The sequence below is a fragment of the Notamacropus eugenii genome, chromosome 5 (assembly GCF_028372415.1).
Source record: "Notamacropus eugenii isolate mMacEug1 chromosome 5, mMacEug1.pri_v2, whole genome shotgun sequence".
Classification (NCBI taxonomy): Eukaryota; Metazoa; Chordata; class Mammalia; order Diprotodontia; family Macropodidae; genus Notamacropus; species Notamacropus eugenii.
In genome coordinates this window covers 54783465-54796638 of record NC_092876.1, presented here as the reverse complement: position 1 = coordinate 54796638, position 13174 = coordinate 54783465, and the positions used below count along the sequence as shown (strand labels likewise).

Sequence of the window (13174 nt, the reverse complement as noted above, 5' to 3'; positions counted from 1 at the left end):
GCAAGAGTGACAGTCCCTGTGAAAGAATATTACTTTCTAACAGCAAAGAATTTTTTGCTGAGGGTGGAGATGTTGGAAACCTTGGAGAGGTCACTATTCCATCTCAGTATATGTGATAAGCCTGGACTGAGCACCTGCTGGGGATGTTGAAAAGGAGATCTTTGATTCTGGAAGCAGGCTGGATTAGAAGGACCTGAAGGTTTTGTCCAGTTCTGGGGGTCTGCATTTTTGTTTCCCCTGTAAATGTTGTCTAGGCAGCTTTTATATCCCACTATGGAGGGAGGAAAAGGAGACAGACTTCCCCTGTATCCTTCCTCTGTGCAGTAGGATCCATGGCTTGGGGGGACTCACCTGATGCAGTGGGCAGCAGTCAGGACATGCTGGTTGGAGATCAGGGTCCCTCCACAGGTATGTCTATAGGTGTCATCCTTAAGGTACTGGAGGGAGACCTGCCAGTATGGAGGGGTGGTGAAAGAGGGGCAAAACTCACACAGGGCATTTGGCCCATGATTCCCAGCTGCTATTCTAACTTAAAAAGTCTCAACAACTCTAGATCATAGATTTGGAGGAAGGGATCCCAAAGGGCATCTGGTTTAACTTTCTCATGGTACAAATAAGAAAATCTGAAGACCAGAGGAGTAAAGCAACTTGAAAAAATGAGCCACTGCTGATACATTGGGAGGCCCTGGATTGAACTCAATGTTGTTTGTCTCTGACTCTAGAACTCTTGGATTGCCCCTCACTCTTTCCACTGAACCACATTGCCAGTCTCCCTCTGTTGGGGAAGACCTAGAGACTTCCTTAATAACTCACACTTATATTATGCCTCAAGATGAGAGGCTAAGACTGCCATTCTGCCCACTATCCTACATATGGCTTCTTTACCTGCCAGGGCCAGCTGTGGGGCCTGGCATCCTCTCCTCCTACCACCCGGGTGGCCAGGTTGGGCGGGTAGCTGGGGACACCACAGCTGGAGGCTGGAAGAGAGATCAGAGAAGCCTACATGAGTCATATCAGTAATGGGGCCCTGGATAGCTGTTGTGGAGATGGCCTGACTCTTTACTCTGTTGGACCCTTCTAAGCAGAAAGTACTGAACTGAAAGAAAATTGCAGATTTACTGTCTGGAATGGGTCTATGGAGGAGCTAGCAGCTCTCTGGCTCCCAGCTTACCATAGCCCAGGAAGGCAATGAGAAAGACAGAGCCTAACATGGTGCCAGTGTGGAGAGTCTATGACTGGAGTCTGTGACTGCTCTGGCCACTTGGGAGGGTTCTTATAGATGGGTGTCTCAGACTGGGCTCTGAGCCAGAGCTGAGATCATACTTTGGGCAGGGCCAGGGTTCTTGCCCAAAGTCTTGCCTTGACCTTCAGTTGATTACTGTTTAATGGACTGAAAATTTTCCGAGAACAAGGAAACATTTTCTAAGAATTCCTAAGAAAGATTGGGAGCACCAGATTAGGTAGTCTCTAGAATTCAATTAAGCAAATATATTAATCACTTACTTTGTAAGTATTGAGCTTTGAAGTCTAGTTAAGATCTCTGCTTGGGAATTATCTACCTGGCACTGTTGCAACGACGTTCTAATTGGCCTCTCTGCTTTAAACTTACCCACCCCAATCCATCCTCCATAAGGCCACTAAAGGGATTCTCCTTAAGCCTGGGTCTGACTTACTCAACCAACTTTATGGACTACCAATTGTCATTACAATATAATAGAAATGTCTTTTAAAGTCCTTTTAAAGGACTTTAAAATATAAATATAAAATAGAAATATAATTATATTCTTTTTAAAGTCTTTTAAAGTCCTTTGCAACTTGGTCCTAGCTTCTATTTCCAGCCTCATTTCTATATTACACTACCTTCCCAGATGCTTAGTCCAGCTGCAGTGTGTGTCTGGCCTCTGTCCATGGTATAGTCTCTGTTCCTTACACATAGCACTCCATCTCCCATCTCCCACTTTGCACTATCCCCCATACCTAAAGGGGCAGTCCCTCCTCACCTCCCTCTCCTGGAATTCCTCACTTCCTTCAATACTTAAGCACCCTCTTCTACATGAAGACTTCTGATCCCCACAACTGCTGGTACCCTCCCTGCCTAATAACTACCTGGTATTTATTTTCTATTTAATTTTTATGTAAGTCGTTGTTCTATAGCAGTTACAGGACTGGTCTCAAGGTCAGGAAGAGCTGGGTGAAGGTCTTATTTCTTATAGCTGTAGAACGTGTTTCCCTAGGCACATCCACCAATTTCTTGGTGCTCTAGGTAACTCTCTAAGACTTGTGTGTGTGTTTGTCCTTTGTTGCCAAAGAAGACCACGCCATCAGAGAAATTGACATGACTTGCAATTGACTTTGTTTTGAGTGAGGGAGGGCTGTGCAGCTCACCAGCCTCACTTCTCCTCCAGAACCATCTGAATCCAGTAACTAGATCTTCATCAGGATGACTGGAGATGACCCAGGATGAGGCAGTTGGGATTAGGTGACTTGCCCAAGGTCACACAGCTAGTGAGTGTCAAATGTCTGAGGTGAGATTTAAATTCAGGTCCTCCTGACTCCTGCACTGGTGCTCTATCCACCGTACCACCTAGCTGCCCAACTCTCTAAGACTAAGTAAGTTGTAGACTATGTAAGTGTTGACCTGCACAGGTAAGGGAAATTTCCTCCTCTGGGATCCCTCGGTATAATAATATGGTGCAGAGGCTGTCCTCTAGATTTAATGGGTGGATGCTCAGAGATGCACACCTCATCTCTCCTGATAAGAATGTAAATTCCTTGGGAGCAGTGATTGCTTCATCACGGGTCTTTGTGTCCCCCAGGACCTAGCAGGGTGCTGGGCACAGAGCAGGTGTTTCTGACACATTTGCTGTTTGGTTGATTGAGTCCTGCCTTCATGGAGGTTATAGTCCAGGAGGGGGATAAGACACATACAGATATATCACTCTGACATCTGATCAGAGCCTCAGTGTGGTGCAAAATAGAGTGTTAGATGAGGACAGCAGGTGAAGTTCATTCCTGAGAGGGGGAATCAGGGAAGGCTTCCCAGTGGAGATGACATTTGGATTGGTCTAAAAAGGATGGGTAAATATTTAATAGAGGGAAGGAGAACATTCCAGCCACAGGGAAACAATATGAACAAGGTTGCAGAGCCAAGAGAATGCAAAACTTGTTTTGAGGGTCTGGTTTGGGTAGATACTACAGTATGAGGAAGGGGGTCATATGAAATGTGGCTGAAAAGTTAGGGTTGTGCTAGATTGCAGGGGGCCTTGAATGTCAGACATGAGAGTCTAAACTTAACTTAGAAGGACAGGGAGACGTTGAAGATTTTGAGACAATAAGAAACATGATATGATCTAGTGTAGTAGAGAGGAAAGAGTACTGACTCTGGAGGTAGAGGTCCTGGATTCAAATCCTAACTCTAATGGTTAGTACCTGTGTGACTTTGGTCAAGTCATATCATTAGATCTTAAATTCATTCTTGGTAAAACAAGCGGTTGGACTAGATGACCTGAGGTCCTTTCCAGCTATATAGCTGTAATCATCTCATCACTTAAAAAGCATTTATTAAGTTTCTCCTGGAGTAGCCAGGTGGTACAGTGGATAACACCAGGCCTGGAGTCAGGAAGACTCATCTTCCTGAGTTCAAATCCTACCTCACACAGTTGCTAGCTGTGTGACCCTGGGCAAGTCACTTCATCCTGTTTGCCTCAGTTTCCTCATCTGCAAAATGAGCTGGAGAAGGAAATGGCAAACCACTGTAGTACCTCAGCCAAGAAAACTTACAAAGAGTAAGAGACAACTGAAAAATGACTAAACCAAATGTGTTAGGTACTTGGACACAAAAACAAACAAACAAAGATGCTATTGGAAAGGAGATCAGGTTTAGATTATGTTTAGAAATATCACCTACTCTAGCCTGTACATGACCAAGAATTTCTTTCTGCATCATGACTAATAAGTGTTCATCCAGCTTTTACTTGAAGAAGTTAGGGAGGGAGAGTATAAAGAGTTTATAGAACCTCAGAGCTCATTAGTCCAAGTCCCTCATCTTAGTGATGAACCCTAGAGAGCTGAAGTGGCTTGACCTTGGTCACTCGAGTACTAAGTGGCACTTATAGAATCAGGAAGGTCTTGAAGGAGATGACTGAACCTTATTGGAAGAAAGGAGGGTTTCTTTGAGGCAGAAGTGAGGGGGGAGGGCATTTGAGACACAGGGTGAGCAGAATTATGCATAGTAGGCACTTTGTAAATGTTTGCAGCATTGAACTCACCTCCTTCAACTGAACTTCACCTCTTAACCCTGCTGGGATTCCCTTTGTCACCCTCTCCCTTTTCTTTCCCTCCCTTGCCCTTTCCCCAGGCTTGTCAGGTCTTCTTGGCAGGTATGATGTAGGTGGGGAAGGAGAGGCAGGTGCCAGATTCTCAGGCAAGATGTGCATGAGAACAAGGGGCAGGTGCCAGATTCTCACACTCAAGGTGAAATGCAGCAGCACCTGGGCTTCTTCACGTCACCACTAATCTCTAGGTAGGAGCACTGTGGGGCCCAGGAGCAACCCATACACCCAAGAGTTGCTCAGCTAGCATCTTTGGGCAGGATCAGAACAGAGGACCAAGTTTGTCCTGATCATCCCCTTCTTCCCCCTCTCTGTACCCCCTCCCTCAGACATCCAAGGCCAACCTGTCAGGAGAAAAACCTCTGGCTTTTGGGACAGAGAGCATGTCACAATGGAAGAGCTCTGGTCTTAAGAGCTATGAAAACCTGAGTTCTATTCTAGACTCTTCCATTTGCTGACAGTGTGACTATGGAGAAGTCATTTCCCCTTTTTGGGCCTCAGTTTCCTTATTTGTAAAATAAAGGGGGTAAGACTAGATGAAATTCTAAATTCTGTCATTTACTGTGTGCTACTCTGCCTAGGAGCATTTTCTTTAAAAAAATAAAAAGATCTTGGGGAGACAAATGTTCAACACAAAGGAACGAATTTCTAAATCTCTAATAGTAGAATTTTATCTGCGGGAATAATGAAAAAAATGAGGGGTGCTCTTTTTCTTCTCCAATTGTTCTGTATTTACTGGATTGTGCCCCCCACCAGTGAGCTCCTTGAAGGCACAGTCTATTTAGTTTCTGGTCTTTCATCCACCAGTGCCTTGTATATAGTAAACTATCAGTTCTGATCCATCCTGTATATTATTGGAAAAGTCAAGGGATTCTTTTAGGCCTGAGTTTGCTTAAAATGAGGACTATCTACAGGAATGTGTTAACGAAGGACAGACAGATGATATAGTGGATAGGGAGCTGGACCTGGCCTTCAGGAAGACCTGAGTTCAAATTCAGTCTCAGATATTTATCAGTTATATGATCCTTGGAAAGCAATTTAACCTGTTTGCCTCTGTTTCCTCATCTGTAAAATGGGGATGAAAATAGGACCTACCTCCTAGGGTTGTTGTGAGGATCAAATGAGATCACATTTGTAAAGTGCCTAGCATAGTCCCTGGTACCACAGTAGGTACCATATAAATGTTAGCGATGATGATGACCCTTGGCCTAGTATTCAAAAGCCCCCTATGATCTGGCTCCCAGTTATCTTTTTAGCATTTCATATGATAATGTTTAATATAAAATTTTGGAATAATCTCTTTGTTCTCTCTGAAGCAAACTCAGAGAATGCCTCTTCCTATGTCAACAAAAGCCAGCCAGGGCTGACTTAACATTCCTTAAGAGACCTTTAAACTAAGACACTATCCTGAATAACGGGACATTTTCCATATCTTAATATTTGTAGACATATGCTATGTTACGGCATGTTAATGGTAAAGAAAACATAGACATCTTGGGGTCGTAATTTCTGTGTGAAACTTTGTCAAACTCTTATCTTATTGTATTTACAACCTATGCAATTAAGAAATTCCTTTTTAATGGTCTAGTTAGTCACTTATGGAAATCATAAATCTGAAGGACACAGAACACTTCTTTGTTCTAAAACATATTTAAGGCTGCCCAATTGTTTGTATCGGGAATCAGAACATTTCTGGCTCCATAATGTATTATGTTGCCATTTTCTTTAATAGGAAATTGATCAATCAATTAATTAAATTATAAAATGTATTCATTTAGCCTGTTGCCTTTTCTTTAACCAAGTTTTCAGATCAACAGTTATGGTGCCCAAACAGGGACTGGAACTGAGGAACAGGACGAACATTGCCTCATCTCACCAACGCCATGACTCTGGCGCCAATAGAAACTATTTTTCCTAGAGTACTGGGCCTTGACGGGGTCGCGGTAAGTCCTTCTATTTCCCAGCTTCCAAAGAACTCTCACTTTAAATTCCCTTTAAAGGAAACTCTGGGGACCAGAGACCAAGGCACGTTAAATTGCTCTGTATTACTTAGGTCTCCTCTGGCGATCGATCTCAGGAAAATTAGTACAGGTATTGCTAGCACTGGTGTCAATCAATTAAAGATACTCCTAAATTATGTTGGCCACCACAGGGCTCTTTTGGACCAGTCAAAGTTACTTTATCTTACAACCAAATTAAGAAAGGCCAACAAAACAACCAGCCAGGAGTGAGAGTGTTTCATCTTGGGCTTGCTGACTTGGCTGAGCGAGAACAAAAGACAGGTAGCCTCTTCCCTGTAAGGCTGGGAGCTGCTTCATCACCTAGCCATATCCTGGCAAAAATCTTTTCTTCTTCAAGGGCTCCAATCTGTCCTTCTCTTCACTCCCTCCATCCTATTCCTTGCCCCCTTTCTTCCCTCCCCTTCCCCTTGAAGGCCTCTGATCTGGGGAAACTGATAGCACCTAGATGCAATCTTTCCCCCTCACCTTCCCCTACCTTAGACCTGAGGAAGGCAGCCTCTGTTCAAGCCTCCATCGCCTCCCTCCTCCCCATTCCCCCTCCCCACTTTCCCATAAGGGCTCTGGTTCTGAAGAGGACAGTTACAATCCACCTAAGAACTAGAAGCCTGAACCTATTCCCATGGGGCCTGTTCCTTTAAGACAGTCAGAAACTTTGGGGCACCAAGGCTCCCCAACCCTCCAAGGACTGCAGGGGTGCTCTGAGCAAAGGCTGCAGGATTCCCCTTTATTATCAGACCTTGGATTCTTGCAACTCCCGTTCCTCAGAATGATAATAGCCAATTCATGATGGGGATTTCTAGCAAGCTTCTAATTGCCTTCTCTCTCTGGGTTGTTTTTTGTGAGCTACGTTTGTATTTGTCCTGCTGTCAATTTGTCTGTTGGTGTATGTCCCTGTCCGTATCTTGTGTGCTGTGAATGAGTGTGTTATCTTGTAAGATTTAAATGTAAGCAGCCGCACTTCAAGGGCTGCAGCTAGGGAAATAAACAAAATTTTAACACTTTTCCTTGTTGTTCCTGTCTGGCCAACCTGGAATTACAATGGAAAGTTAGATCATCTTAGGTAAAATCATTTTAGCAGATTTGTATGTTGTGAAATTAATCAGAAATATTTTGGGAACTGATCATTTGGAATTACTCCTAAGATTGTGAGTAGCCCACCTTTCTAGGTAAAGCTTGGAAATGCCATCTAGGTCCTAGACATTCCGCCCACCCTGTCCCAGCAGCTGCATACCACCTTAGGGGCTCAGTAAATTCTGCTGCTGTGGGGAGTTGGGGGAGATGGATGAATCAGGCCTGTAGCAAGCATTCTCTACACTGCCTGCGAAAGTCACCACTGGGACATCAGTTTCTCTGCTTGTGGTAAGCTTCACTTCTCTGTTCAGTTGCAAAAAGTATTTTATCTCTGTTTGACCCATTTTCTGATTTGTAAAAATAATTGTGCTTGTTGTTATGGGATCAAAATGATAAAATGATTGTAAATGCTTAACATAATGACTGGTATATGTTACATACAACATTATTATCTCTCTAATGTAATTGTTACCTTTGAAGTGGTTTTAATTGGCAAAAGTAGTAAGATCAATAATGTCTGGAAATGCAAATTATACCATCTGCAGTTATTGTTGCTTTAAAACTGTATTTCTAGGATTGTATTTCTGAATTTCTCTTAGATTGTGAAAATTGAGTGACCACTGTAATCTAGAAATAGTGTTAGACAAAGCAATTTTTAATTTGAATTTTATTGAAACTAAAAGATGTTGGGAAAATTGTGTAACATCAGTTGTGTTACTTTATCAGTCCTGCTAACCTTGGCTTTTAATGTTTTGTAATTGTCATTTAGAAAACCAGGTATTTTCACCCTTGTCTGTTAAAAAAATTGAAGCTAAACAATTTGGCTATCTTCTATGAAGTTGTAGGATTGTTAACTAATTTAATTGGGATTACTGTTTGAATGTTGAAACCTAACATTGTTAAATGATTCCTATGTATGGAAAGGAGGGAATGGAGTGAAAACTTTATTTAGACTTCCTCTGCCCATTCAGAACAGTCCACAATGGAGTGAAAACTTATTTAAATTCCTTCTGTTCATTCAGAATAGTCCTCCCATTCCTGTGGGTAAGATCATCAGTCCTAGTAAAGGAATTTGGTTGGTTAATTCAAATTCTAAACAATGAATATTACTTGCACAGAAGTTATAATAGATAGAGAGAATTTTTAATAATTGGCTTTTACATCAGTAAAGTTTTAAATTTGAGAAGGGAAGATGTTAAATGGAATCCCTTACGTGTGTGTGTCCTGGGTAAATCTTTATTGCTTATTGTAACTCCAAGAGAGTGGAAATAACTGTTATCTGATTGTAAGTTGTGATTAGTGAGACTTGCTGTTTGAGGTAAAGGCATTTGGGACCATAACTATTTTTGTCTGAGTTTGAATTTGGGCATAGTTGTCTGCATTAAATCCGTATCTGAGACAAATGCCACAAGCTACTCAGAGGGAATATGATCCTGTACTGTTAACAGGTGAAGTTTGTATCTGGAAAGGAAATACCGAGGGGACAATTCTAAACTCAATCTAGAATGGGATCACCCTGCCTCAGTTTCCCTATTGTGTTCCTTTAAATAGAAATGTTTCTCACCTGACTATTCCTGAGTCTGGCTATGAAACAGATACTGCATGATTGGAGAATTTCACTCCTATCTGGATTCAGAGTAAAGGATGTTTTATCCTGTCATATTTGGTATGTCACATGTCCCTGCTTTTTCCTTCTATAGCAAATTTCTGTGGTCAATAACAAGGGACCAGCAAAACGTGAGCCTTTTGTGCAATCTTACTGGGAAATCTAATATTATTTTTATCTGAAATTCGAACATGTGCAGAGGTTTATGTAAACTACTTAAGATTCACCTTAAGATGTTCCCATTGTTTAAAAAGGATTTTAAAAGCAAGTGTTTTTCTGTGAGTCAGTCTCTTATATCTAAGAATACTGCAATAATTAAGAATTCAGTGTGTTATAATACTTTGGAAATTCATATTACTTAAGAACATTTTTGTAACAACTCAGCTTTAATGAATTCCAGTTTTAAAGGTTTATTGTTGCTTAAGAAGAAAAAAAAAGAGATATCAAGCATTTTAAAAGTTTCCAACTAGTTTTCTTCATAAGAGTTTAATGAGTATCAGAGTAAATTTTAAACTGTTTTTAAAGAAGGGAAATACTTTTAGAAGAAATGTTTTGAAAAATCATGTGTGATTCTTTTTTTTTATTCTTTTTTTAATTTATTTAACTTTTAACATTCATTTTCACAAAATTTTCACAAATTTTCTCCTCATTTCTCCCCTCCCCCACCCCAAAACACCAAGCATTCTAATTGCCCCTATCACCAATCTGCCCTCTCTTCTATCATCCCTCCCTTCCCTTGTCCCCATCTTCTCTTTTGTCCTGTAGTGCCAGATAACTTTCTATACCCCTTTACCTGTATTTCTTATTTCCTAGTAGCAAGAACAGTACTCGACAGTTGTTCCTAAAACTTTGAGTTCCAACTTCTCTTCATCCCTCCCTCCCCACCCCTTCCCTTTGGAAGGCAAGCAATTCAATATAGGCCAAATCTGTGTAGTTTTGCAAATGACTTCCATAATAGTCGTGTTGTGTAAGACTAACTGTATTTCCCTCCATCCTATCCTACCCCTCATTGCTTCTATTCTCTCTTTTGATCCTGTCCCTCCCCAAGAGTGTTGACTTCAAATTGCTCCCTCCTCCCATTGCCCTCCCTTCCATCATCCCCCGCCCCGCTTATCCCCTTCTCCCTCACTTTCCTGTATTGTAAGATAGGTTTTCATACCAAAATGAGTGTGCATTTTATTTTATTTTGATATTTAATTATTTATTTTTTAATTTTTTTAATTTAATTTTTAATTTTTTATTTATTTGACATTCATTTTAACAAAATTTTGGGTTCAAAATTTTCTCCCCTTTTCTCCCCTCCCCACCCCCATACACCAAGCATTCTAATTGCCCCTATGACCAATCTGCTCTCTCTTCTATCATCCCTCTCTGCCGTTGTCTCCATCTTCTCTTTTGTCCTGTAGGGCCAGATAACTTTCTATACCCCTTTACCTGTATTTCTTGTTTTCTAGTGGCAAGAACATTATTGACAGTTGTTTCTAAAACTTTGAGTTCCAACTTCTTTACCTCCCTCCCTCCCCACCCCTTCCCTTTGGAAGGCAAGCAATTCAATATAGGCCAAATCTGTGTAGTTTTGCAAATGACTTCCATAATAGTTGTGTTGTATAAGACTAACTATATTTCCCTCCATCCTATCCTGTCCCCCATTACTTCTATTCTCTTTTGATCCTGTCCCTCCCCATGAGTGTCGACCTCAAATTGCTCCCTCCTCCCCATGCCCTCCCTTCCATCATCCCCCCCACCCTGCTTATCTCCTTATCCCCCACTTTCCTGTATTGTAAGGTAGGTTTTCATACCAAAATAAGTGTGCATTTTATTCTTTCCTTTAGTGGAATGTGATGAGAGTAAACGTCATGTTTTTCTCTCACTTCCCCTCTTTATCCCCCCACTAAAAAGTCTTTTGCTTGCCTGTTTTATGAGAGATAATTTGCCCCATTCCATTTCTCCCTTTCTCCTCCCAATATATTTCTCTCTCACTACTTAATTTCATTTTTTAAAGATATGATCCCATCCTCTTCAATTCACTCTGTGCTGTGTGTGTGTGTGTGTGTGTATGTGTGTGTAATCCCACCCAGTACCCAGATGCTGAAAAGTTTCAAGAGTTACAAATATTGTCTTTCCATGTAGGAATGTAAACAGTTCAACTTCAGTAAGTCACTTATGACTTCTCTTTGCTGTTTACCTTTTCATGCTTCTCTTCATTCTTGTGTTTGAAAGTCAAATTTTCTTTTCAGCTCTGGTCTTTTCATCAAGAATTCTTGAAAGTCCCCAATTTCATTGAAAGACCATTTTTTCCCCTGAAGTATTATACTCAGTTTTGCTGGGTAGGTGATTCTTGGTTTTAGTCCTAGTTCCTTTGACTTCTGGAATATCCTATTCCATGCCCTTCGATCCCTTAATGTAGAAGCTGCTAGATCTTATGTTATCCTGATTGTATTTCCACAATACTTGAATTGTTTCTTTCTAGCTGCTTGCAATATTTTCTCCTTGACCAGGGAACTCTGGAATTTGGCCACAATGTTCCTAGGAGTTTCTTTTTTTGGATCTCTTTCAGGCAGTGATCTGTGGATTCCTTGAATACTTACTTTGCCCCCTGGTTCTAGAATCTCAGGGCAGTTTTCCTTGATAATTTCATGCAAGATGATGTCTAGGCTCTTTTTTTGATCATGGCTTTCAGGTAGTCCCATAATTTTTAAATTGTCTCTCCTGGATCTCTTTTCCAGGTCAGTTGTTTTTCCAATGAGATATTTCACATTATCTTCCATTTTTTCATTCTTTTGGTTTTGTTTTGTGATTTCTTGGTTTCTCATGAAGTCATTAGCCTCCATCTGTTCCATTCTAATTTTTAAAGAACTATTTTCTTCAGTGAGCTTTTGGACCTCCTTTTCCATTTGGCTAATTCTGCTTTTGAAAGCATTCTTCTCCTCATTGGCTTTTTGAACCTCTTTTGCCAATTGAGTTAGCCCATTTTTCAAGGTGTTATTTTCTTCAGCCTTTTTTTGGGTCTCCTTTAGCAAGGTGTTGACCTGCTTTTCAGGCTTTTCTTTCATCTCTCTCATTTCTCTTCCCAGCTTTTCCTCCACCTCTCTTACTTGATTTTCAAAATCTTTTTTGAGCTCTTCCATGGCCTGAGCCCATTGGATGGGCTGGGATACAGAAGCCTTGATTTCTATGTCTTTCCCTGATGGTAAGCTTTGTTCTTCCTCATCAGAAAGGAAGGGAGGAAATATCTGTTCACCAAGAAAGTAACCTTCTATAGTCTTATTTTTTTTTCCCTTTTTTGGGCATTTTCCCAACCAGTGACTTGACTTCTGAGCTTCCTCTTCACACCCACCTGGCCTCCGGATCTGCCCAACCAGCGCTTGGGGTCTGAGATTCAAATGCTGCTTCCCAGCCTCAGGGCTTTTGGTGGGGGCAGGGCTGCTATTCAGTGTGAGATTAAGTTCAGGTGCTCATGTGGGGACAGGGCCACCTCACGGGGCTCAGTTCCCTCAGGGGGTTTATGTGGAGACCTTCAACAATGGATCCAAGCTCCTGCCCACCCTGGGAGCCCCAGTCTGCTGCTGCCTCTGCTGCTGCCTCCCGAGGGGGCCTGAGTTATGGAGATACCCCACTCCCCTCCCAGTGAGCCAAAAAGACTCTCTCACCGACCTTTAGCGCCTGTGGGTGGAAGGACCTGCGTGGCCACTGGAGATTCTGTCCCTGAAGCCTGCTCGGATCTGCTCCTCTCGGTGCTGTGTGGCCAAGGCGGGCTGGGCTCTGCTCTGGTCCGGTGCACGACGGATCCTTCAGGTCAGGTTCTCAGGTCTCTCTGGAACAGAAATCTCATCTGCTCTGTTGTTCTGTGGCTTCTGCTGCTCCAGAATTTGTTGGGAGTTCTTTTTTACAGGTAATTTATGGGCTGTGGGTTTGGAGCTAGCATATGTGTATCTTTCTACTCCACCATCTTGGCTCCTCCCCCCTCATGTGTGATTCTTAGAAGGCCTACTAAAGCTTCAAAATAATATACTGTTAAATTAAGCTGTTTTGATCTGAATATGTAGTCATTCTATGGCCTAAGTTAGAGTTAAAGTTTGCACTTGAATTTATTATGTAAAAGATTTAATTCCTGAAGTATCTCATTCTTCCAGAGTGAGTATAAT

General features: G+C 41.8%; 1 protein-coding gene across 1 annotated transcript in view; it reads right to left on the bottom strand.

Moving 5' to 3' along the window:
• The window catches only part of LOC140507474 (transmembrane protease serine 9-like), a 33777-nt gene extending 32531 nt beyond the window's left edge, over positions 1-1246 (bottom strand). The window contains 3 exon segments of the mRNA XM_072615553.1: positions 352-449; positions 886-977; positions 1172-1246. Coding sequence (XP_072471654.1) covers positions 352-449; positions 886-977; positions 1172-1211 — 230 coding nt within the window. The 5' untranslated portion in view covers positions 1212-1246.
• Between the last annotated feature and the right edge of the window lie 11928 nt (positions 1247-13174).